The sequence below is a fragment of the Cyanistes caeruleus genome, chromosome Z (genome assembly GCF_971803275.1).
Source record: "Cyanistes caeruleus chromosome Z, bCyaCae1.hap1.1, whole genome shotgun sequence".
Classification (NCBI taxonomy): Eukaryota; Metazoa; Chordata; class Aves; order Passeriformes; family Paridae; genus Cyanistes; species Cyanistes caeruleus.
In genome coordinates this window covers 54407941-54433158 of record NC_141732.1, presented here as the reverse complement: position 1 = coordinate 54433158, position 25218 = coordinate 54407941, and the positions used below count along the sequence as shown (strand labels likewise).

Here is a 25218-nt window from a genome sequence, read left to right as displayed (position 1 = left end):
GAGCTGTAGGTTTCAGGGCACAAAAATTTATGCTCATCTTTAAATCAGAAGCCTTATGTTAGTCTATTAGTCTGCTAATCAAAAAGAGAGAAAACCTTCTGTTTTTTCTGACCGGCTTAGAAGGCACCACTTACTATCTGTTTATTTGAGAGACAAATAGTTCACTTATTGTTACACTACTGATTTATCTCAAAATTAGTGATTCCACACTGGAAATTACTAATCATCCCTTTGTGTTTTAGTCCTCACCTGTGATGTTTCCATAATGGATGGAAAGGTGTCTTGTTCTTTATAGGAAAAACTCTACTAAGATACAGTATCCTGCTGTTGAGTATGTTGCAGAACAAGAATTTGTAATGGTTTCTTAGATTTTTCCAGTGCTTAGAATTGTCAATTTTATCTCGACCATGGAGCAGACACCTGTTGCTACAAAAATTTGCAATGTTCAGTGGAAGCAAATGTCCTGGAAAGAGCCAAGACTGCAGTTTCGCTGCAAAAGGCAGGTCTGATGAGGGTATAAACCCTGTCTTTACACCAGGTATTTTTCTGATTTAATTAGTAGGGTGTTAGAAGATAAGGGAGACAATTTTTTGTGAATGAAGAAAGGCTAAATGCCTGGAAATTTTTTCAAAAATAATTTTTAAAAATCCATTAATTCCCATTCTTAAATTGAATTTTATTTTTTTTTCATAAGGAATAAAATCAAACAGAAGTCAACTTATCTTTAGTTGTTAGCATTATGAGCTGCAAAACAGCATCCACACTACTAGTCTGCTAGTAGGTGACATTACCAAGTAAAGATTTCCTGCATTTTCCACAACAGAAGAATGTTATGTCTATGAAAAGGTAAATGTCAAGGGAAAAAAGATAAATTAACATTGCTTAGAATTACTCAGAAACCTGCAACAGTAACAATATTTCATGAAATGTAAGGTAAAACACAACTGTAAATGCTCGCCTCAAAACTTGGAAAAGAACCCATCCTACGTAACTATTTATTTATTAGTAGTCAGATAAACATGTGTTTCTGATTGGTTTTGTATGCATGATCTCCCTTGTAAAACAATGTCTTAACCTGAGTGGGAGATGATAAATCCTTGGGAATGTTTAATTCCTCTTTATTCTTAGTTTTGGATGTGGTTATTATTGAAGAGTATTTCCATGACTTCATTGCAGTATGTTTCCTCCTCTTCTATGACTGTTGTCTGTGAGCCTGAATGGAATGCAGGTGTTAACAGAAATACTGCTAAATTAAACTTTGTTTATAAATTTCTAAACTAATTCATCAACTATTTTAGCAAATTATTAAAAATTAAATTTAAAAAGTACCTCAGAGGAACAACAGGAGAATATATCCCTTCAGTAAAAGATTACTTTAGACCAAAGATGGAAGTTCTGGAAGCAAAACACTCAGTACAAGCTAAGCAGTTGCAACTTTGATCCTGTTTTCCTTGTAAACTCTTGAGATGCCAGAGAAATAAAGAACATCTGTTTTCGAACAGAAACATGTTTAGTGTTGACTAAATTCCAAGCTTATTATTTTAATGGAATTTAGAAAAAAATGAGAAAAGTAATCCTCACCACCACCTCCTGGCATCTACCTTTCTCCTGATGCCCATCAAAAAAGGTGATTTTCTCTTGCAATTAACTTTCCTTGCCCCTTGTGGAGAGAAGATAATGTACTTGTTCAAGAAAAAACATAACTCTAGTACCAATTATCTCACAGTGCCTTTGTCAGTATAAAGTCCTCTATACTCCTGTGATAGGCCTTCCTGAGTCAGAATTCTCATTAAGACAGGGAGAAAAATGCTGATAAAAACTAAAAAAGAGAGAAACCTTCCCCATTCTCATTTCCTCATTGAGTAATGCAAGTCACTTACTGTCCCAGAATCTTGTCTATGCAACAAGCATCTATCTGTGTCTTTGACATAGTGAACAAGATAAAGGGGGAAAAATGAGGCATCTCTGTCATGGCAGGTTTTAGTTTAAGACAGATTGCTTGTGAATCCAAAGCCAGGAAATACTTGGATATGTATTTCCATTACAGTCTTTCAGTGTCTTTCTTAAGTTAGTTACATCATATTCAGACTCTCAATTTTACTTCCAATCATACTTCCAAAGTTACCTGCAATTATTTCCAGCAGTAGCCTGTTAATGATATTCAGTCTTTGAGTTATCAATATGCTGTAAGGTTCTGAACAGCATGAAGGCAATCTGAAATACTTGGGATACCTTGTACTTGAGAAATATTGTAAGATCCATTCTGGAATATGTTTGTTTATCATCTGGAAATTTTTCTGCATAATATTTCACAAGTCCATTATAAATTGCCCTTGAGTCATGAAGGAGAGAGTATTTTTCACTGTGTTCAGAAACAGGCTATTATTCTAAGTGACAAGAATTCTTCACCAGGTTATCTAGCTTTTTAAAATGAAGGGAAGAAGGTTTAGGAAACACAAACAAAAAACCCCACCACAACAGAACAGTTCAGTGATAAAGAGTAAGAGGATATCAATAGTTTCCAGCATAGAATTATCTTTGATTCCTCTCCCATCTTTCTGTTGCTCCTAGGTGAGGTTGGCTTGATCAAGAGGTTTTTAAAATTAAGTCATCTTAGGAAGACATTTTGAAAACTGTAGAAGACAGTTACAGACCTGTAGATCTTCTCAGAGTGTGGCTAAGTAAATGTAGACCACAGAATAGTAATGATTTTTGGATAGTTTCACATTCAGGGTCTTGACACAGTGTGTATGTATCTTCTTGGTGCTCTGGTTGGTTGAGCAAATAGTCAGCATGATATGGTTGTTCCTTTCTGTAACTCAATTCCTTCCCTCTATTGGAGCACTTCCATGGTGCTCGCTGAGCAGACAAGCAGTGGGGCCATGGTATCATGAGTATTAATTGTGCTCTTCAATTTCTCTGTCCCCAAAGTTTTTGAAAACCACATTGGTGCAAAATCAGTTTGAGGAGTTCCATTTAAAATCACTGCTTTTTGGGGGAGAGACAAGTAAGACTGATTACAGATTTTTTTTTTTTTTTCTTTTTTACAAGATTTCACTTTTGAACAGGAGAAAATTTTGTGCTTGTCAGTGGGTTTTGTCGTAACTTAGAGTTTATCAGTGCTGGCTCTGCAGCACTTGATGCTTTACTTAATAATTATCATATTAAAGGTGAAGCTTCAGCATTATGATATCATACATCAAGTTTAAATATTAGGATATTTGACCTGAAAAAAATTTCTCAGACCTGAAAGAAAATACTGATGATAAAAGCTTTGATTCTATTAATATTTTAAGTCAATTTTTTTTTTTTTTTTAATATTATGCTTTGTTGCTTTGGTTGAAGCCTTTTCTCTTTAAAGATAACTCACATTTCTGCATGGTTATGTCAGGGTATTTTGGCATCTTTCTTTGAATCAAAATTTAGGAAAAAACTATAATTTACATTATTGTTCTCCTTAATGTCTAATTAAATATAGGCAGCTGGAGTATCAGTGCAAATAATTGGGCAACTATTAATAATTTCCAAATGCAAAACAGAAAATAGTCTATCTTCTCCCACTCTTTAAAAAGATGCTAGTTACAGTGACTGACAATGCAGACTCTTGATTGATGAACAAAAGGCTGAAGAACTCATTTACCACATTTGGTGGAATTTTAGCCTATTTGAGAAGACCATGTATTACAAGTTGATATGTTTTTGCAATAATTGCATTTTGAGTTTTTAGAAAAAAACAATACTTTTATGAAAGCAAGTTAAAACTGGATGTAGTCACTAATTCTTTGTCTTTGACAGATTCTGATCTATATTCTGTTTTAGTTTAGTCTCAGGAAAACTAGACTGGTGAATCTGTTGTGAATAATATCCAGCAAGGAGAGGAAATTGAATTAAAATAACTCTTCATCAACCTTGATAATTATTTTCAGGTATTTATTGATTGTGCTGTTGATAGAATATCTTAAGCCCTTTCATCTAATTGCCGAGTGTTAACAGCGTTTTTCCTTACAGTCTTTATCTAGTATACTGACCTCTATGGTGTTGCATAGCAAGATACAATTACAATGCAAGGAAATTTGCTCTACAGAGCCAAGAAACAGTTCTAATGTAAAAATTAGAAGCAGTCCCAGATGTCAGGAGTGTTAATGGTAAAAAAATAAGCAAGAGAACTGGATTTTGAAGAGATCTGTTTAAGAATATGAACTGCAGTGTGAAAAGTTGAAGTTTTCATTGGTTGCCAGATTTATCTGAGAACAAATGTAAAATAAAGAATGGTAGGATTTCAAATAGATTAAAAAAAAAACAAAACAGGAGAACTTGGAATATCCATACAATATTCCAAGAAGGATCATGTTGAAGAGAGGAAGTGGTAAGGCTAGGTAAATGTCTTTTTAGGGCTTTAGGTGTTTATTGTCAGCTGTCTATAGGGTTCTTTTCTTCCTTTCTTTTCTTCTAATGCAGTAAATGTGAACTTCATTTTGCAAAGCAGTCATCTGCTGTTCATTACTGCACTACTGACATGTTTTTTGGTTTTAAGTGCTTAACAGCCCTTAACCTTAGTGCCTTTTGGCCAGTAGTCAGTAAAATTTCTTGTTTATTGTTCCCAAAAAAGCTGGTTCTTTTGGAAATTTTGTATGATTGGGTTAGTATTTATCTTCAGGTAGTTGGTAAGGTCTTGTGGTTTTTTTCTGTTCAGCTATGTTTATGTGCTTTTTCTTGAAATACTGAGTTCAGTTAGCATGCTAAGGTATTTCTTCATATGAGAGTATTAGTAACAATAGCTCTCTTTCAACTTTGCAAGTTGGAGAGACACAGGGCATTGATGTTCAAACGGATGCAGCAAATTCTCTGAATGTTCATCTCATTAGGATAAAATTGGAGAGGGACATGGGAAGAGTTGGCATGTTCTGTGCTCATGTCCTGTTTCATATGAACAGCATCAAGCAGAATTACTACATGGCTTGCTGCCACTTCTGCTCTGTGTGTCCAGTTTCTTAGATGTAATACCGATAGCTTTCACTAACTCTCAATTTTGTAGTTACCTAGTTGTCTCCAATCAAAGGAAAAATAGTTATGTACTGCAGTGTTTTACCATCTAAATGAGACAGGCCTGAGACACTAAAGCTGATTTTATCATGGGCACCTCCACTTACTCTGCAGCCTCACTTGAGTTACCTGATTCCTGTAAAATTATTTTAAAACATATTAGTCGTGTAAGTATTGGGATTTTGAGAGAGACAGGACCGCAGGGAAACATTTTAAAGTATGATTTATTATTTTTCTTCTATAGTCTCATGAAAGAACAAGTACATCTTCATCTTATTCCCTGGATATTCTTGGTCAGTGGTCACAAGTCTACAGGTCACAAGATCTTTTAAAGGTTATTTAACCAATAAACTAATGCCACAAATGAATGTTTCTACTTTCACACCAATAACTAATTATTTTGTTTTATACATCTCTGTGGCAGTGCGGACTTTCTTATCCTATCGTATAGTGACACACAAAACTACTTATTATCCGTTAAACTTACTACCTTTATAATTACTTCTATATCTTAACTTTAAAACCTTAAAACGTCTTAAAATTTAACTTAATGTGTTCTATTCAAACACGTATTATTATGAGTCTAAGTCTGGAAGCTTTCTCCAAGATCTCAGGTCAAACCCTGTGCCTGTGTGTATATCTAAGCTTGTATTTACAAGATTTTGAGAGCTTTCTGTGTTTGGAATTCCCACATGTAAGGCCTGCACAATTATTGACTTGCAGAACACAGTCGTGAAGCAAAACTGAGCTGTTAGTACTTATTTGCATCTATAATTCTGAATAGAAAAGTTGTTGAGTTTAAAGTTCTATAGCACATACTTGACAGAAGAATACATGTATAATATCCTGTCCTTTTTATGGACAAAGCAAACAATTTGCATTTTATCCTTACTTTGTTTTTGTTTGGAGCTCATGTATCAATGTTGTATTGATGTTCCCTAAGAATAATTTCACCTCAAAACAACTCTTTTCCTTTAGGAAAGGTGAAAATCTAATTGCAAGCAGCAGTAGGAAGAGAGACTGTCTTAGAGTAACTTCTGCTTGCCTCCTGAAAAATACTTGGGAGGTGGAAGCTTCTTTTTGGAGAAAGACAGTTGGATTTCTTTAATCCATTTAAAGTGTGCTCTTACCTCTTTAGGATTGAAATTGGTTTGTGTACATGGATGAGGTTACAGCAATATGAGTCAGAGAAGCAGGAACGTTTTGTCGGTACAGAACTTAGCACAGGGTCCTCATTTTTCACTGGTATATTTGCCTTTCATGAGATGCCTGACAACTTGCAAAATTTGACATTAAATTTTTACAACTGTCTGAAAAATATGAGGTGTTTAGACTTCTTTTGGTACTGTTTTGTCCCATTTCCTTAAGGGAAAGAAAGTGTTAAATTTTTATTACTGTAACATTTTCCTTTACTCCCTTGCTGTTCACCTCACTAATCCAGAGGCATTTGAATATGAGAGATGTCTGTGTTGCTTTGTAGTCTCACACAGCCCATCATCTGTCAGGAACTGGAGATTTCTATCATTATCATACTGGTAAAGGTTTGGAAGGGCATTCTCTTCAGTGTGGCACTTAGGGCCTGGAATAGTAAGCTTTTCTAACAAAGAGCTCAGTCAGATGAATTAGCTTAATAAATATGTTGTTGCTAATACCCACATGCTTGGATCATACGTGTAGATATATGCACAGAGCATTAACCTATCTGCTGATAATTTATTCATTTGATACAGTTTTAAGCCATCATTTGAGACAGAATAAAGCATACAGTTTTAATTTTAAATTTTATTGTTTATGTACAAAGTACAAATTTGTCTCTTGAGAAGGAATGTTAAAAGTCATAATAGCAACATTTTTGTACTGGTTGTATTGTCAGATGGATTTTTGAGTGGGGTCACTAGGGTCTTAAAGCTGTCTGAGTTTACATTCATGCAAGTTTAATAGAGTAGTCAATTGATATATTCTGGTTAAATAGAAAGTCTAATATTTTATGGTATGTTTGTAACTTGCTCAGAATTCTTTTGCTGTCTGCTATTCACTAATTTTAAGAATGCAAGAGTGTATGTTCTTTTACTTGGGTTTTATTCTAATCTTTTGCCTTTACTAAATTGCTATAATAATATTTAAAAAAATCCCAGCTTTTCACTTTTATATTTTCTGTTTGTTAATATTTATTTCCCAAAATACTGCCTACTCTAAGCAAGAATTTTATGCAGAAATCTGAAGTGAGATGTTTTAAACTGTGATGTTAAGACCACTGTGATTCTTATTTGGTGATAGAAAATCTGTCAAGCAAGCAAAAATATAAATACGTTGTATTTAAACAAAGTTTTCTGAAGGACAGAAAAATGTTACCAAAGTTAACAGAATGATGACTGGGTTTGATTTATTTTTTTTTTCCCTTGTAAATCAGAATAAATCAGTTTCAGTAACCAAAACTTGATCTGTTCACTGTGGAGCAATAGGAATACATTTTCTATAATGAAATGCATAATGCATGCAACCAATTTCAGTTTTGAAATCAAACATGAAATTGTCTAATTTTACTATTATTATTAAAATAATAAGAAGAATCAGTGACTGTTCAGCTAAAAATCTAATTTGAATGCCTAGGAATAATAAGGGGAGAAATATGATAAGTAGTTGTCAATATTAAAACCGGCTGAAGGAGGAAGGCTTCAGGCCTTGTAGTAGGTAGAATGAAACAGCAGATTTCAGTATCCACAATCCTTTCAGTATTAAATTTTCAGTAAAATAAAATTACTTGTATATGAAAACATAGCCTTTCCCCAGCTCTCTTTTTTTTCCTGATCAGCTGATGAAGAGACTAGCAGCTCGCTGCTTTGCTGGCTTGTTAATTTTATCCCCACTAACTGTGATTTCCGATAGCCGGCCTGCTGATAGTGGTAAGGTAAATATCCTTTTTCATTGCCGTCTTGAAGATTCAGTAGAACTACATCACAGGCATGTGTAGGTGTGTAACACGTCAAAAGTCAGTGTTCTCCGTGTTTCAATGTACAACTGAGTGCTTGAGGAGAGCAATGACATTAACTGTTGACAGCCTTGCATGCTGTATTTATTATTAGCTTTTCTGGCTTCCAAGATATGCAGAGAAATTTCCTTTTCTTAATCTTCATTAGCCTCAGTGGTTTATAGCGCGTGTCCTGCTTTAGCCAGATGAATATTAATGAATTTGTGTGCAGATTTTTTTTTCCCTTCTTTTTCTTCCTAACTCATCAGATCTCGAGCCTCCTTCATAGTGAATATCTGAATGCTGTGGAAGCATGATGTAAATTGTCTTTTGATTATTAAGGCCTAGTTTCAGGCTGTCTCTCAGGATTCTGCTTTTGTGTTTGTCTGTGGATTTGCACATCGGAGGATGCATAGGGAGCAGATTTCAAAATCCCACTGTTTTTTTAAACATGCCAGGTTATTTTGTGTTGTGCATCAGGTTTTGTTCACAAAATGTTTTTGAAGAGACATCGTACACAATTGAGAAAAATTATGTCTAGGCTGTAATCACTTTTTTATTTTGATTGTTATGCTCACATGATCATAAATATTAGCCATGTTTGGTGCTGTGGAGAAATGAAGGTAATTGCCTTAGGATTAGAGCTCTTTCAGCTACGAGAAAGGATTGATTAGCATTTGCATGTACTCAAGGCAATATTGAGAAGCAAAAGCAACAAATATCAACATCAGTTATGTTCTGAGAAAGCATTAATCAGAAAGCCTTAGTTTTAAGATTTTTTGATTTATTTTATTTTTATTTTTCATTTCAGTTCTCTTATGACCAGGTGTTTTATTTCTTTTCTTTTGTTGGCTTTCTCAAATCACAAAAAGTTCAGCTTCTTGCTTTATGACGTGGATCTGATAGTGTGTGTGAACAGGTTCCCTTTATTTTGGTTTTTGTAGCAATTTTTTTAACCCTCTGCATAGAGCTGCTGGGTCTGGTTAAAAGCGTACATCCAGGTAATTTAAACAATTGAAATTAGTATTAATTGTCTATGTGCATATGGTTTGATTTTTGGGATGGGTTTTTTGCATCCCATGTTATGTGTCCTTTTTACAAGAAACGGCTATACTCTGAGTGCTTCTACCTATCTCATATTATTACTATTACTATTACTATTCTAGAGGAAATTTGAGAATATTTTAACACTTAGGTGATTTAAAAGTGCTTAAAAGTCTTGGAAGAGGAGTTGTTACTGCATAAAGTATCTCTGTTTTGTGTGTATGCACAAAGAGCTGTGTGTGAACTGGCTTTGGGAGCTGAGCGCAGTTTGGACTGAACTGTTTGAAAACATATGGTGTCAAAGTCTGTTTTGCATGGAACTATGTAACCCAGAGCTGACACTGATGTGAAAAAATGAATCTTTTTTGTACACTTACTGAGACAATACCCCAGGCCATTATGTGTGAAACTGTGTTTTGGTGCAGAATTCAAGGTTCAGATAAACAACATATTTAACTGATAGTGGGATCCTTAGCAAAAGTTAGTTTAGTGTCTCTTTGATTGTAAATCAGTTTCTTTGTTTATACATAAACTGAACATTTTGAGTTGAATTATATGCATCCCATGGAATTGTGGGGCGGGGGGGTATTGTTGTTTTTAAATATAGTTTGTTGTTTCCCTTAGCCATGTCTCTTTTGTTTAAAAATTATACTTTTTTGAATCCATTGTTGTCAGGCAATTGAAGACGGCAATTTGGAAGAAATGGAAGAGGAGGTCCGGCTTAAAAAGCGAAAAAGGCGAAGAAACGTGGACAAGGATTCTGGGAAGGAGGATGGAGAGAAAGCAAAGAAAAGAAGAGGCAGACCTCCTGCAGAGAAGCTGTCGCCCAATCCACCCAAACTGACAAAACAAATGAATGCTATCATTGATACTGTCATAAACTACAAGGATAGGTGAGCTTAGAGACAGTCTATCTCTATTGCATGTGCTCTCTCCTTCCCTGCTGATACTACTCTCTACATTTTATAACGGCTTCATTTTTTTCAGTCTTTAGAAAGAAATGTTGACACTGCTTTTCTGAAGAGTCATTCCTCTTAGGGCCTGCTCCCCTGAAAGTCTCATGCTCTGTGGTGGTTTTTTTTTTAAACAACCATCTGATAGAAAGTTGTTGAAACAATTTTAAAAAGTAAGAAAAAAGTAAGCGTAGAGCTCCTGCTTAGGAATTAAGTCATTCTGCTCAAGGTGTGTACTTAAGAACATTCAGCTTGAGCAGGACTTTCCATCAATTTATTGAGCGTGTGTTGAAATTAATCTTTTCAAAGATGTGGCTACAGATTTATTAATTCAAGTTTATGAGTCTCACAGTGAAAGACTGAAAGACTGTGCAAAATGTGTAGGGCTCATATCATAAGTAACACAGCTGCCAAAATCAAAAATACAGAAATACTGAAACGTCAGAGATGGAAGCCTGTTTGTCAAGAAATCCCCATTTTCAGCATAAAAATTTGCTAAATAGTTGGACTGTAGGAAGAAACTATTCCTTCTAATCTTAAATGTCATCTGAAAACTTCTGTTCTGCAGATTTTCAAACTGCAAGTCACCTATGCTTCATGAGCAAGAAATTGCAATTTCATTGCAAAGAAATTCATAATGTCTTTGAATCGGATTTGAATGCAAAAGTTGTGTTTAAACTCAGTTTGTATCTGCCAATAATCAGTAAAGCCTTCTTGTGTGCTTATCCCTTCTTTGCTGTACATTGAATTTCTTAGATCATATAGCACCTGTTATAAATTAAATTAATATTAAATGCAGTCAGAGAAAGTCAAGAGGTATTTGCATTAGGTGACCTGCACCTAGGTGTAGCAATGTATTTTTTGCCTGTAAACAACATTCAGTCATTGACTTTAAATGGCAACTTGCCCTTTGCCCTTATTTTGCAGCTACTATTCTGGCTCTGCCTGTACAAGCGTAGTTTGAGTGGTACTTGTACACTGCTGTGATCTGTGGCTTTCTTTGGACATAACTGTTAAAATGAACCATTCTGTGATCTGTGGGATCTTTCTAGAGCACATCAAAAAGTATTTTATCATATTGCAGCAGCATTCATAGCAGCAAACACAATGAGCAACAAGCAGACTACAATCTCAGTGTATTTAGCTTGCCGTGACTCTCGACTCAGAGAATAGCTGAGAAGGGAGAAGTGTTAGGTATTCCAGTCAGGACTGCAAGGAAACATCTATGCATTACAGATCCTTGGTCTTGAACCTTCTCTTGAAGCCAAGCACTTTTGATCAGGGTATCTACTTCTCACTTTTAAAATAGCAAGTTGCTTCCCCTAGTCTTCAGTGGGGGATAGATAATAACTGATAGCTTCTGGGGTGGTTAAAGATTTTTACCAGATTTTTGTGCCCCAAGGATGTTCCTATCTGATTTCTGTAAAAAAAAAGTTAACAACTGAGCTATTGTGTAATGACAAGGCATGCTGTTTCCTCTCCCAGGAGCCCACATTTATGCAAGGCAGAATTGCTTCCCAATTTAAAAAGTGTATGGAGTTCTATTCTCTAATGAATTAAAAATACCTCTTAAACTGAGGTCTTCAGTACTGTAAGTTATAAGGAGGAATTTCTGCAGTCTCATTTATTTTGTGAGCTAGCATGAAACTGCTCAATACTATGAAAGAATAGAATTACAAATTTAGTCAGGGAACTTTAATATCTTAAGATATTTGGGGTTAACTTTCTCTAGAGTTTAATTAATATTTTCAGGATTTGTAGCTTTAGAATTAAGTGGGTTTTGGGCATTGGAACCCTTAATTTTGTTGGGGGTTGTTCAGCTTATGGGCTGAATGTTTGTTCAGCTCTGGGCTTTTGTGAGTGTGAAGTCAATTGGGGCAAGTATAGAGGGACAGGTTAATTGGAAGAAAAGTAGGCCATGAGTTTCATCTAGGGGAAAAAAAAGGGTTTTCATGTATTTAGTATTTGAATGCTTGAAATCATCTTTGTCTTTAGCTTAAATTTTCAGTGCTATAAGATGTTTCTTCTTTTCTTTATGGTAAATCTGGAGGGCTCATCTGGACTATGGAGGGCTGATTGTATCCCAAAAGGTGATCTGGTGATACCCATCCAAAATCTTACTGACTTAGGCTTGAGTTACTTTGTCAAAGCCAATTCTACAATCTCTAGTAAGTTTTGTGCAGCTTAAAGGGCAGCATGAAAAAAAGTGAAAAGAGTACGTTACTAAGCCAGTAAGTCTGTGTGCTTCTCATGTTTTCCCTTGTTTTTGAGAAGAGTTGCTTGGAAATGCAAAACCACTTTTCTGTTCTTATTAAAGCCTTTTTTAAAAAAAAGAAGTAGAATCCGTGATGTTCACAAAAATCCAAAATGCTAATTGGCTGCTTCTCTGTGGTGACACTGTTAAATGTTGATGCAAGGAAGGATTCTCCAAGTGCTTTCCTAACTGTCTAGAATTTGACCTTAGTTGTAAGCATCTAGGGATAAGTACAACCCTTTCCTCCTATACTTAAAAAACATCCAGCAAAATTGGCTGTCTATTTCAAGGAAAGCCAAAGATTTCAGTAATACAAATAATAAGTTTTAGTAAATACTAATTGTACAGTCAAGCTTAAATATGAGGATTAAAACTAGTTTAAACAGACATATTAGCAATATTTTAGGTAAATTTTCAGTGTGGATAAATACAATTCTCAAGAAAGGAAATGCAGAGGTAGTTATCCCATTACTTGTAAACCTCAGATAAAGAACTTCATGCAAGAAAGTGGAAGTCAGCATTGAGGTCAATTTGCTCTTCCTGTCCTCAGTGCAATTTCAGCCTTTTAATTTAGATTTTTCTCTTTTATGCAGTACAGTTTAGCAATTTCCTTTTATTCCCATTGTGAATCCCAACGTGATGTTGATTTTAATCAAACATTCCATTGACAATAAGTTTAATAGTTCTTAGAGAGCAATTTACAAGTAAAACTGATTTTCTTTGGATATTTCTAGAAAGCTAGAGACACACTGAAGGAGAAAAAACTGCAGTGAGATTTGACTTGACTGGCAGCCAGCATTAGTTTCCTGAAATTATGGTATCTAGGGTGTGCCCCATATAATAAACAGTTTTTAAAAGGACAAAAATGACAAAGATGGAAGACACTGAGAATGTTCAGCTTGGACTGCTTGAATGCCTTTGGTGTGAGAGTTGTTGAGGGCTTTGACAAGTTGACAGTACTTGAATCATGCAGTCTCTTGCATTTGATTCCAGTATTGAGTGGTGTGCTTCAAGATTTTCTTCATATTTATAGGCATTTCTTTAACTTCGTATTTATCTTTGTTAAAATGGAAACAGATAGCTCATATCTTGGTGTGAAGAACTGTGGGGTACATGCTCCAAACCCTTTAGTAAAATTACTATTGAAGTCTCTGCTACCTTTTTACCTCTGCTGCACCTGTGGTCTCATTAGTTAACTTTCAGTATTAAACCATAAAACATGTAGTGGTACTACAGATGCAGATCATTTTTCACTCTTCTACACTGCTTTGCCATTATAGGCAAAGCTGAATTAATGTAGGTTTCATCTGTACTTGTTTAAAATGGAGAATGGATCTATAGTGAAGCAAAAGTAGGGGAGAAAAGATGGTCAGAATCCTCTGACTTCTAGTTATCTGACCTAGTGAAAGATGTCTCTCCCCACCCACAGAGCAGAGAAGCTGGACTAGTTTGTCTTCTAAGGTCTTTTCTGACCCAAATCATTCTATGATTCTATGATTTTGCTAAAGCATTTCTTTCAGGGTACCACAGGAACATTATAAGCTAATAAGAAAGAAATAGGAGATGCAATGACAAAGCTCATTAATCCATGTAAAAAGAAGTAAAAATACCTAGCTGAAGGCACTGTTTAAAAAGTAACCAGTAAACTGGAAGGAAATTCTTGGAGAATTGGTGTTGGCATAGATTACAGTATATTTATGATATGTGTTAAAATTGAGGATTGTCCTGGCCAAAATTAAAACTTCAGTAGTGGTGTGTTAATCACAGCAGACTGGACACAGTTAGGTCTGGAGTAAAAGACATGGCATGAAGTACAGTATCTAAGAGTGCATTATATGGTACTCACAGACCAAAAATAAGAAACTTTTCTTCTGATTCAAGTGTCAGTACAAGTGGAACTGCCAGAAGAATTACTGGTGCAGAGAAATTATTGATCAAAGCCAGCTATGATCCATCAGTATTGTGCAGACATAGAAAACAGCCGCCTTACCATGATGTTATTGCCTATGCACATGTGGAAATACCCATTATGGATGTATATCATGATATGTGATACTGTGAAAGCTTAAGTTGCTGCATATACTACCTGAATGCTTTTCCATTCAAGACAGATTAGTTTACACTGAGACAAGTGTAAATAATTACTTCAGTGATAAGTAACATGGGAGAGCCTTACAAGGGGAAACAGGTTGGTTTGTTTATGCAGTCTTGAGAGGGGAAGATGATTGCTCTCAGCAAATTCATCTGGGGGAGAAGCATAATCACAGGAATTGTAGAAATATGTAAAAATACAAGATAGTGGTCACAAGGTTATATGACTGGAAGCATTTATTAATTCATACAAGTTATTAATTTAGAGTTCTGTAATCTTTCCATATGGAATAGTGGAACAGAAATAACTAGACAGATTTGGCCTTTATTCCTTGTGATAAAAAGTTCTATATGATTACTAACAATACCAAGACCCTAGATTCAGGGACCTGGTAACATCTTTCCAGTTATACATTGATCCTGATTCTCCCAAGTAAAGCATATGCATCATCTCCGCAGACTCCATTTGCAATACATATTAATCTGAGATTTTTTTGCAATTAATTCTTAAACTAAGATTTAACTGCTTTTACACCCTTGTACCTTGTTCTGCCCTTGCTGTGTAAAACATCTGTTTAGAAGAAAGCAAGTTGCAGTGCATCAGTCCAACATTATTGGAATTACACATTTTTACAGTCCCCATTTTTTAGTTTGTCTTTCCCTACAAAATTAAGAATGCCTGTAGAAATGAATATCATAGAATCATATGTTATATGTGTTACGTTTTTTACAGCACAAGATCAAAGAACCACAGAATGGGTCCGTTTGGGTGGGACTACAGCGGGTTATCTGGTCCAGCCTCCCTGCTCAGACAGGGACATCCCAAGGCACACGGTTGCTCCTGACATTTCTTGAGTGTCTCCAGTGAGAGGGACTCCACAGTTTCTCTCTGTGATCTGTTTCAGTGCATGGTCACCCACAGTGTAGAGCAGTTCTTCCTCATGTAAAGGTTAAACTTTTTTGTGCATCTGTATCTGCACATTCCCTCTCCTATTGCTTGCCACAACCTAATCAGTTTGGCACACAAAAAATAGTTTGTATGTCCACTTAAAATACTGTAGTCTTTTGAAAGAAGGGACAGTTTTACTGCTGATAGCTTTTCTTTCAGAATAATGAATTTTTATGCCACATTTGAGCCCCAGCTGCTGCTCTGCATCATGCCACATGCAGGCTTAGTCTCCTAAACTATATTTTTACTCTTGTGATGGTTTTCCTTTTTATGGTTTATTTCAAAGGAAGACAAGCTCTAAGTATAGCTTTCTTTTCCTGATTATATAAATAAAAATAGAGAAAGTGGAGAAAATGGATGATACTTCATCCTGGCAGGTTTAGGGCAATGCTTGTCCTTCTGTAATTGGCACTAGTGAGGCCACACCCTAAATCCTGTGGTTTGGGCCCCTCACTTATAGAAGGATACTGAAGTGCTGGAGCATGTCTGGAGAAGGGCAACAAAGGTGGTGAAGAGTCTGGAGCACAAGCCCTGTGAGGAGCAGCTGAGGAAGTTGGGGGTTTTTTCACCTGGAGAAAAGGAGGCCCAGGAAACGTGTTACTCCTTAATAAAACTGCTGCCTGAAAGAGGTTCAGTTTCTTCTCCATGGTGACAAGTAATAGAACAGGAGGAAATGGCCTCAAGTTGCCCCAGGGGAGATTTTGACTGGATATTGGGAAAAACCTCATTGAAACAGTGCTCAGCCATTGAATCAGGCTGCCCAGGGAAGTGGTAGAAACACTATCCTTAAGGTGTTGAAAAGGTGTGAGGATGTGGCACTTAATGATAGACTGAGTGCTGGGTTAGTAGTTGGACTGGATGATACAGGTCTTGTTCAGCATAAATAATTCTATAATTCTGTCATCCATACCTTGCAATCCTTCAACTTCCTTAACAAACCCATTGCTTTCTTCTGCCTTGCATCAGAATTTAATGTTTCCTGTCTGTGTACCAGTTTGATACTACCACTAGTTTGCATTTACTTTGCATAAATAGCAACAGCTCAATTCAAGAGTCCCAGGATGCTGGTAGCTCTGTTCCATACAGTGATTTCATTTGTCCCCTACCTGCCATATGGTCTATTCATAGATTTAAAATAAGGACTTGTGTGGTGTACCAATTAACTTCACAAAGTCTCCGGCTTGTATCAGGTGGCTGTTGACCACATTCAAATAAGGGCAGAAAAAAATTGAAGGATGGAGTTTTTGTGCCTTTTGCATGCTTGGCAAGAGACTGTTTGTGATGCTCAGCATTTTGATGACACAGCTCAGAGAGAAGGTATTTCCTCTGTATGTGAAATGGATTTTATCCATAGTCTTTTCAGCTGTTTTCTTAAGTTGCCAGTTTCTAGCTGTTTTAAAATGGAGAGTAACACTTTCAGCTATATGCCAACTGGTACTCTTGGGTATTCAAACACACAAGGTAAATAATTTTTACTTACATACAAGCCCAAGTTACAGAGTACATAGCCATATGTCAAACACGGAGATTACATATTTATCTATTTTTACCCACTTCCATTTCAATGATGGGTACAGGTTTTCCATGTACTACTGTAGTCAGTTCTAAAAACGGATCAGAAAACGCTAATGAGAATTGATCATGTCCCTACATAGCCAGGTTACTGTTGGAAGTCGGTATGTCAGCTCTTGTAATTCTTCTCTCCCACATCCACTTTTCTTTTAAATAGCATTTGATTCAAAGTTGTAGTTTTCAAGCCATGGTTCTGTTTGTGAGTGCTCTGACTTGGGCAAGCATGCAGGACTCTTCATTCTACCCACTCTAAATTGAATTTCATTATTTGTTAAAAGTTTGAAATTTGCTAGAAATATGAGAACATATTGCAGTCTTAGCTTCATAATTATCTCTCCTTTTGATTCCAAAGGAGAAAGAGTGTTGGTAGTAGTATACTTTTAACAGGCCTGTGGCAGTTTGTTTCTGGCCAAATACTGCCAGGAAAATAAAAAAGGAGCCTCATACAGATGAGGTTTCAGCATTTCATTCCACTGGACAATACTGACTAAAAGGGTGGAATTATATGTTTCTATGCACCTTGTAAGCTGTTTGACAGAAACGAGAGAAAATCAGAAAGATTGCACACAAATATTTTTCTAAGCAAAAACATTTTCTAAATAAGCAGTATTTCTTAATGCTTTTTTAACTGGTGCATATGCAAGTGTTTTTAATGTGGGCACACATGGGACTAACATGTTGAGCTGATGCAGTAGCAATGAACTGTCACAGTTCTTTCGCAGTCAGATCTTTTAATTTATTCTGGTCCTTTTTCCTTTCAGCACGTAGCCTGCTAGTTGCTAGGCAACTATAAGTGGTTTTTTTCTTACTGCACATGATTTTTATGTGGTAGTTGTAGTTATTATTTTCTAATTACATAAGTGGGCAAAAGGATTAAAATCAGAGTTGCATTAATAATTAATAATTTTCTAATTAATTACTGAAAGATCCCATTTGTTTATAGTATGGATGCACATATACAATGGGAGTGTGAGATAGTACTTCTTTGTGAGAGTAGGTTCTGTGAAAATTATAGAACAGAATAAGCTGTTACCGATCTGAGTAGAAAAAATCAGGCTATAGTTTTCTGTCATGCCCTTAATGCTTTTTCTTTCATGGCCTTAAATGATTTTCAGTAATTAATTGCATCAAGCAAAAGCTTGAGGGTTTTCTATAGCATTCTCAGTTTAATAGAATGTGTGAACAAATCGCAGTTGGCTGGTTTTGCACCTGGAAAATAGAATATTGCTGTTTAATAATTTATGAGTTGTATTTTTTAATATAAAATACCATATACGGATGGGTGTGTGGATGCAAAAAGAGAAAAGAATACAGCCATGAGATTAAAAGCTATAATCATTAGGAACTATTTCAGTAGGACAGATAGGCTAAACATGTTTTAAAATTGACCAGAATTAGTTTATTTGTGGCTGTTTCCTTTTTACTGTTCAGTATTAGACTCTAAAGCACAGTTGAAGAAACCCAGCATCAGTGGTTCAGTAATTTTAGTCAAATAGAAATTTCTGTTAAGGCTGCTGAAATAAAACACAGCAGTGATAGTCCTTCTGTATATCTAAGCTACACTCATCCCGTAGCAAGGTGCAGGCAGGTAAGTTAGTGTGCTGTGAATTGGTACAACAGGATACTGCTTTGTTTTGCTTTGCTTCCCTCAGAATCAGTGCCTTGGGTGTATAAGGTGGGTATTGATCACTTAATGAATAGTTGAATTCCCCCTGGCCTTCTGTATAATGCTCCTAAGGAGTCTGAATGTTTTGCAGATATAGTACTACTTTCACAGCATTTTATTCTCATTTTACAAACAGAGATTAGAAACTTAAATTTTAAGATACCATTTGGGCATCAGAGATACAGTTGCTGGTTTTCATAGTGTTGCATTTGTTCAAAAGAAATTCCATTTATTTCAGTTGCAGCTGTTACTGCTCAACACTTCCCCCTATGAACAAAACAAAACAAAAAAAACAAAACAAATAAAAATGCAATCCTCAATTTTTAAAGGAATAGAAACAAGTTAATTTAGTGAGTTGTGTAGAATGTATAGAATGCATTGCTTTTCCTTGTGTTGTTTCCAGTTTCACTTTGATAGGGTGGTCTGTGATGAAGACAGGTTCTGTCATGTATCATGACATAGAAACACAAGAGCAAGACTATTGCCTTTAAATCCATTGTATAAACAGGGGAAGTATGAAAGTCGTGAGTTTGTTAGTCCATACCAAAGAAAATGACACGTGCAGAATTTCAAAGTTATTTGCTGGCAGGAGAGAAATAAGTAAGATTTGACTGTGATAGTTACCTGGCCTTTTATGCTTTTGTCCATTTCAGTAACAGGGTTCTTCCCAAATAAGTTAGATTTGTTGGGTGATGTTGCTAGGAGCTGCTACTGAGGTGCCAGTGGTCTCTGTGCATATCTATCCCAACAGCTTTATGGAGTACATAGACTTCACTGTCCTCTCCTGGGACAGGGATGCACTGTATGCCCACTGCCTTGTCTCACCTGCAGTGGCCATGCCCAGGAGCGTGCTCAGGTGTGTGCCAGAACCTTGCTGAGACCCAGGAGACATATCGGTGGCTGCTGCTGCTGCAATTGCAAGTCAGACAGGATGTACAGGATGGGACAGAGGCTTTTGGTTTCTAGATCAGCATTGAATGAAAAAATACTCTACCTGCCTGTTGGTGCCAAGATTTCTGTAGAACAACCCTGGTTAGCAGTCTGCAATTAGAGTATTTACATTATAGTCCTCTGGGATGGAAGAAGCAGCATTGTCTCAGAACCAAACTGAGAACAATAAAAAATCATGGATTAGGTGTGCACCAGATAGTTAGGAAATGAGGAAAATCTGTTTATTCCTCCTTTTTCATTAATCTATCAGGTCCATAAGAAAAATAGTACCTTCTCAAATGTTGCTGTCACCTCAGGCATTAAGAAATGCATACTGTATAGTAAGCATTCATTATGTCCATAAAGAGCAGGGCTCTTGCCAGCTTTGTGCTTTTTATCATTCTTATTCTGCATTGCAGAATTGCTTCATTTAACCTGTAGTTTTAGTTTAATGTCTGATAAGATCCTATACCACTCTGGTGGGTGTTGCAAGAGAAAGCCCACGGGGAAGCCAGTACTTGGTAGCCTTCTTGCCCAGCTCCTGGTGTTCCTGACATACTATCGGAAAATTCTGTTGAGAAAACAGGGCCTCTTTGGGGTAACTGGGAGAGAAGAAAACATATGAATGTGAACTGGGAAAGACTTGTGAATGCTGTCTTCGATTCTTCACAGGACTGCTTTTTTTCTGCTAATCTGTGAAAATTACATGCACATGGGGGAAAAAAAACAATTAAAAACAACACAAAACCAACCAAACCCCTAAGTGTCATCAGCACATTTCTTCTCAAGGTGACTTACAAACATGTATTATTTGGAAAATGATGAACAAGAAGATTAAAAAAAGATTCTCAAAACAAAAGTGTTATAATAGCTATTAAAAGAGGGTAAACAATGGGAAGTATGGGAATCTTGGAAAATTTGAACACGTTAAGTTATAGTCAACATTCCAACAGTATAAAAGTTTAATAATCTATCACTTTATTTCAAATGAATGAAGAAGTACAAATGACAGTGGTGATTTTCAATATAGTTGGAATGATCTTCCCAGAATCCCAATGGTCATTAGTAGAAGTTACTCATTTTTTGTTGTTGTAACATCAAGTTAGTCTAATAGCAATCAGTATATAGTATCATGGAAATCAGTATGGTTTGCTATAATGAGGAATTACAAGACTAACTATATAGTGATCAAGAAGAAGACAAACTTAAGAATGACAAGAAGGAAGAATTGCTAAATTTACTGAACAAAAACCAAGGAAACAATAAGAGTGTACTCAGCAAAAGACTCTGGGATTCAGATGCAAATCCTGATTCTTCCTTCATAAAGCCTCTTATACATATTCATCTCTAATGATGTTAGATGTCAATGACATATTAATGATATGTTAGGACAACAGTTTCAAATTTCAAATTGTAAATTAATCATCTGTACCAAATTTAAAAATCAGGGTTCCGTTTCTAATCCTTAGAAAGAAAAACTGTGGAATTTTTTTCATTATTTTAATTTTTTCTTATTATTAGATTTTGTGTGTGTGTATTTTGTGAGAAGGTTGTAGTGATTCTTTTCAGTATGGCTTTGTTTTTCTCAACAGTTCAGGACGGCAGCTAAGTGAAGTCTTCATTCAGCTCCCATCTAGGAAAGAACTACCGGAGTATTATGAATTGATCAGGAAACCAGTGGACTTCAAAAAGATAAAGGTAAGGAACAGATGAATTTTGGAAGTGGAGATTCCTTCATTTCATTTTGTTTTATGGAAGGGTAAGCATGAAGTTGTTTTTAAAATAACAATGTGATTATTTCATGCCACCTGTACTGGTGGATTAGATTTTAAACATTGTGACACACCTTGTTAGTCATGTTGTTTAGTGTATATTGCAGTATATCAGTGTAATTTCAAGGTCAAATCAAACTGTAGTAGTGTGACATGGCAGTGCCTTTTTTGCAGAGGCCTAATTGTGAATCTGTCAACAGATTTGGTAAAAACACACTGTTGATAAAAATTTAATAGTTCTAGGGGAATATGCCTATCTCTACGTTTAAAAGAATAGAACCATAAATATCCTGAGTTGGAAGGGATAAACACGTATCATCAAGTCCAAGTCCTGGCGCTGCACTGGGCAAGAATCTCACCATGTGCCAGCAAGTGTTGTTTAAACACTTTTGGAGCTCTGTCAGGCTTGCTGCTGTGACTTCATCCCTGGGGAGCCTCTACCAGTGCTCAGCCACCCTCTGGGTGAAGAACCTTTTCCTGATATCCAGCCTAAATCTCCCCTGACACAGCTTCAAGCCTTTCCCTCAGATCTTACCATTGCTCAACACAGAGAAGAAGGCAGTGCCTGCCCCTGCACTTCCCCTCATGAGGAAGTTGTAGACCACAATAAGGTGTCTCCCCTCTCCAGGCTAAGCACACCAAATGAGCACAGCTGCTCCTCATGGGGCTTCTCCTTCAAACCCTAGCCTCGTATCTTGGAAGAGCCAGGTCAGGTCCAAACAGAGTTTGGTAGGTGGGGTCTAGGCAGCATGTTGCACCTTGTCTGTATCTTTCACTTGTGTTACAGCTCCTGGGTTTCTTTGCTAGAAAGACAAAACCAGAACTTCTTTTACCAAAAGAGCTTCATTTCTCTTGCTTTTAACCCTTACAGTCCACAAAGTGCTTAATTTTAGTTCTTTTACTGCATTTTTGAGTAATATGCTAATAACATGGTTAAAGATCATTCTGTGTTTTAAACAGATACTTACCTTGATGCTTAGGTAAAGTTTTATAAGAGAAAACTTTTAATGTGTTTAATCAAATATTAATTCAGTTTCTTCTCTGCTATTCTTCTTTCTGCATCACTGCCCATCAATACTTGTCTTCATTTCCTTAACAAATGCAACAGGAAAGAATTCGCAACCATAAATATCGGAGTCTTGGGGATTTGGAAAAAGATGTCATGTTGCTGTGTCACAATGCGCAGACATTCAACTTGGAGGGATCTCAGGTCTGAATGAGTTAATCTATGTTAAATTAAGTTTCCCCTATAGTGTTTTTAGTGCTTGTTGATTATTATTTTTGTATATAACGTCTCTGTTTCAATTCTTACTTTTAAGTAGAGAAAAATGTTCACATTTTTAGAATCCACAATTCACTGGACACTGCTGCAGTGTGTATTTTCATAAAATTTGGTTTTAGCACTAATTCTGAGATAAGTTTTTTCTGGTCTGTGTACTTTAAAGTTGGAGTAAAACTATTTTAATCTGTGTATGTGTAGTGATACATCAGTTCAGGTTTTCCACAGCGGATCACAGAAGTAGCAGATGTTACAGTACAGCTCTAGGACAGGATGTTGAGGAAGTACATCATAGAAAGTTCTCATGGAAGATAAAAATTCAAGATTGTCCATCAGTAAAGATGGATATGTGAAGTGCAGCTTTAAAGTGTCTTGTTTCTTTAATTTTTTTCTCTTGTTGAAAGTTCAGTGTCCATTGTAAGAAACAGTTGGAATAAATCCCAGATTTATTAAGATGAGTTTTGGGTTTAGAAGGCAGACTGATCTCAAACAGATATTTTGCACACATGGGCTCAGAATTTGGAACAGGGTGCTGATACAAAGGGAAAGACTAGGAAATCTGGATGGCAGATATGAAAGACAAGACAAAAGAGGTAAGAAAGGTGTCTCAGAATGCAGTGGAACAGTCTTGGAGGATTATTTTTATAGATGAGATCCAAAAAGTGTGATGCAGACACAATATTCAGTTGAAGCAGAGTCCATGAAGACAGCTTCCATAATATGCAAGAGATAAAAGATGTTATTTAAAGCCTAAATAAAAGTAAGATGAAGGATGATGCTGCCTATAACGAGTATTTTCTTAAAATTTTTAAACATTAGTGATAACATTTAGCTAAATTGGGGAGTTTATGTTAAATTTTGAGGATTAAAAATTAGTATGGACTTTATTGTGAAGAACTGTTGGATTCAGTTAATCATTTAGTGATTATTTTTAATATCAAGAGGGAAAAAATTATTTCTGTAATATGTACATGTCATTTTTTTCTGTCTTCAGTTGCATAGAAACAGCTACAAATAAATCAACTGAAAATATTTTTTTAAGTAAATTAGTTATGGTATAATGCTTGGGACAGAGTTTTTCTAGTGTCCAAATGTAAATTTTCAGTTCACTGTTTATTCATATAGCAGTAAAATGGCTGTTAGTATCTCATTATAACGAGGGGGAAAAAAGAGAGGGAAAGTTAATAACAAGAAGTATAACTGAGACTTCAGAAAACGGTAGAAGTTGGTAGAGGAGATAAGGAGGTGAAGAAAAACCAGTAGTGAAATGGGAAAAACAACAAAATTATGCACATTAAAATGACTCAACCTGCTTATGGAAAACTGGTCTCTTGTTAGGCAGAGATGGTAGAATTGAGTAATCCTGATTGAAGTGTTAGTAGATACTGCTGCTCTGTTTGGAAATAACCTAACATGTATCTGTGTTGCAGTATTATTTTCTGAACCAATGAACCAACATTAATTACCAGACCAAGTATTACTTTTTATATCATGAAGCCCAAATAGTGTGTATCTAAGGTGGTTTGGGTTTTGTTTGTTCGTTTGTTTTTGGTTTTTTGTTTGCTGGGTTTTGATGTTTTGGTTTTTTTCCTGTAGAGTTCTCACATCATCCATTTTGATTTCCCCTGAGTTGCAGGGCAATTCTGCAGTAGTCCCTCCAGTGTTCCAGGCTTCCTTGATACCCCTTGTGTTCTTTGTTTTGGTCTACCTTTGCTCTGACATACCAATTGACTTCAGTAAATTAGATTATTTGTGTGTGCACTCAAAACAAAATGGCTAATTCAGATAGTTGTTTAAGCACACAGTGAACTTCAAGTGTTCAGTTAATGTGGTGCATTGAATGCTGCTTTTCCTTGGAGCAAAGCAGTTCCATCTGAGATAGAAGCTTATTAAGGGTTTTCAGGGATAGAATGACCTTAGGTATTAAGGCTTTTGTCCTCAATGAAACCTCAGTGTTTTAAAAAGCTTTTCATGTTGTAATGGTCAAATGACACACAGATGTGTGCAGGGTTAAAAATACTTGTGTGTCTCTTCAAACAGAAGATTTCTCATGGATGTTGTAATTTATTGTGAAGTTCTTTTGGCATCATTTCTCACTTTTTAAAAGTTCTCCTGTCATTGTTGCTTGATTTTTTGAAACCTGTTGGAATTTGGTTTCTGTCAAAATAATAAAATTTTGATTTGCACAGCTTTTCATGAATCAGCCCCATAGGGTTTTTTGAGTATCAAAATATATAGGAATATTACAAGTAATTCCACATAAAGAAGGTTAAAATAATTTTTGGAACTCCTGTATTTCATTGGGAAGCTGTTTGAAAGTCTGGGTCACATTGATGCCCTAAATATGTAGTGGCCAGCATTAAAAAATAAAATGTGGTACAGGTTTTTTTGTCTTATAAAAGTGTTTTTATGACAAAGAAGAGAAGGTTAGTTGAAATAATCACTCCTAAGAACAATTGTATATGAAAAATAAACAGTTTTCAAGAGGAACCTGGCAGGTTCTGTGAATAGCTGACTTGAGGTGGGTATAAGAGAAAGTAAATTGTTACTTGACTTTAAGGAAGGAAGTTCTAGAGTCTCATAGTGCATTAATGTCGTAAGACAGGAGAGCAGCTTCTCAAAGGCTTCTCTGTTACTTTTTATAGATAAGAGATACATAAAAATTTTAACATGATTGAGAGCAGTCAAACATCTTAA

General features: G+C 35.9%; 1 protein-coding gene across 8 annotated transcripts in view; it reads left to right on the top strand.

Moving 5' to 3' along the window:
* Positions 1 to 25218, top strand: part of SMARCA2 (SWI/SNF related BAF chromatin remodeling complex subunit ATPase 2) — a 118712-nt gene that overhangs the window by 88845 nt on the left and 4649 nt on the right. For 7 of the 8 annotated variants that reach the window (XM_086869057.1, XM_086869063.1, XM_086869062.1 and 4 more), the window contains 3 exons: positions 9731 to 9948; positions 21063 to 21168; positions 22351 to 22452. In XM_086869057.1, the coding sequence (XP_086725183.1) occupies positions 9731 to 9948; positions 21063 to 21168; positions 22351 to 22452 (426 nt within the window). Of the gene's footprint in view, positions 1 to 5005; positions 7952 to 9730; positions 9949 to 21062; positions 21169 to 22350; positions 22453 to 25218 lie in introns of those variants that run through there. The other variant, XM_023943446.2, reaches the window with a different exon arrangement.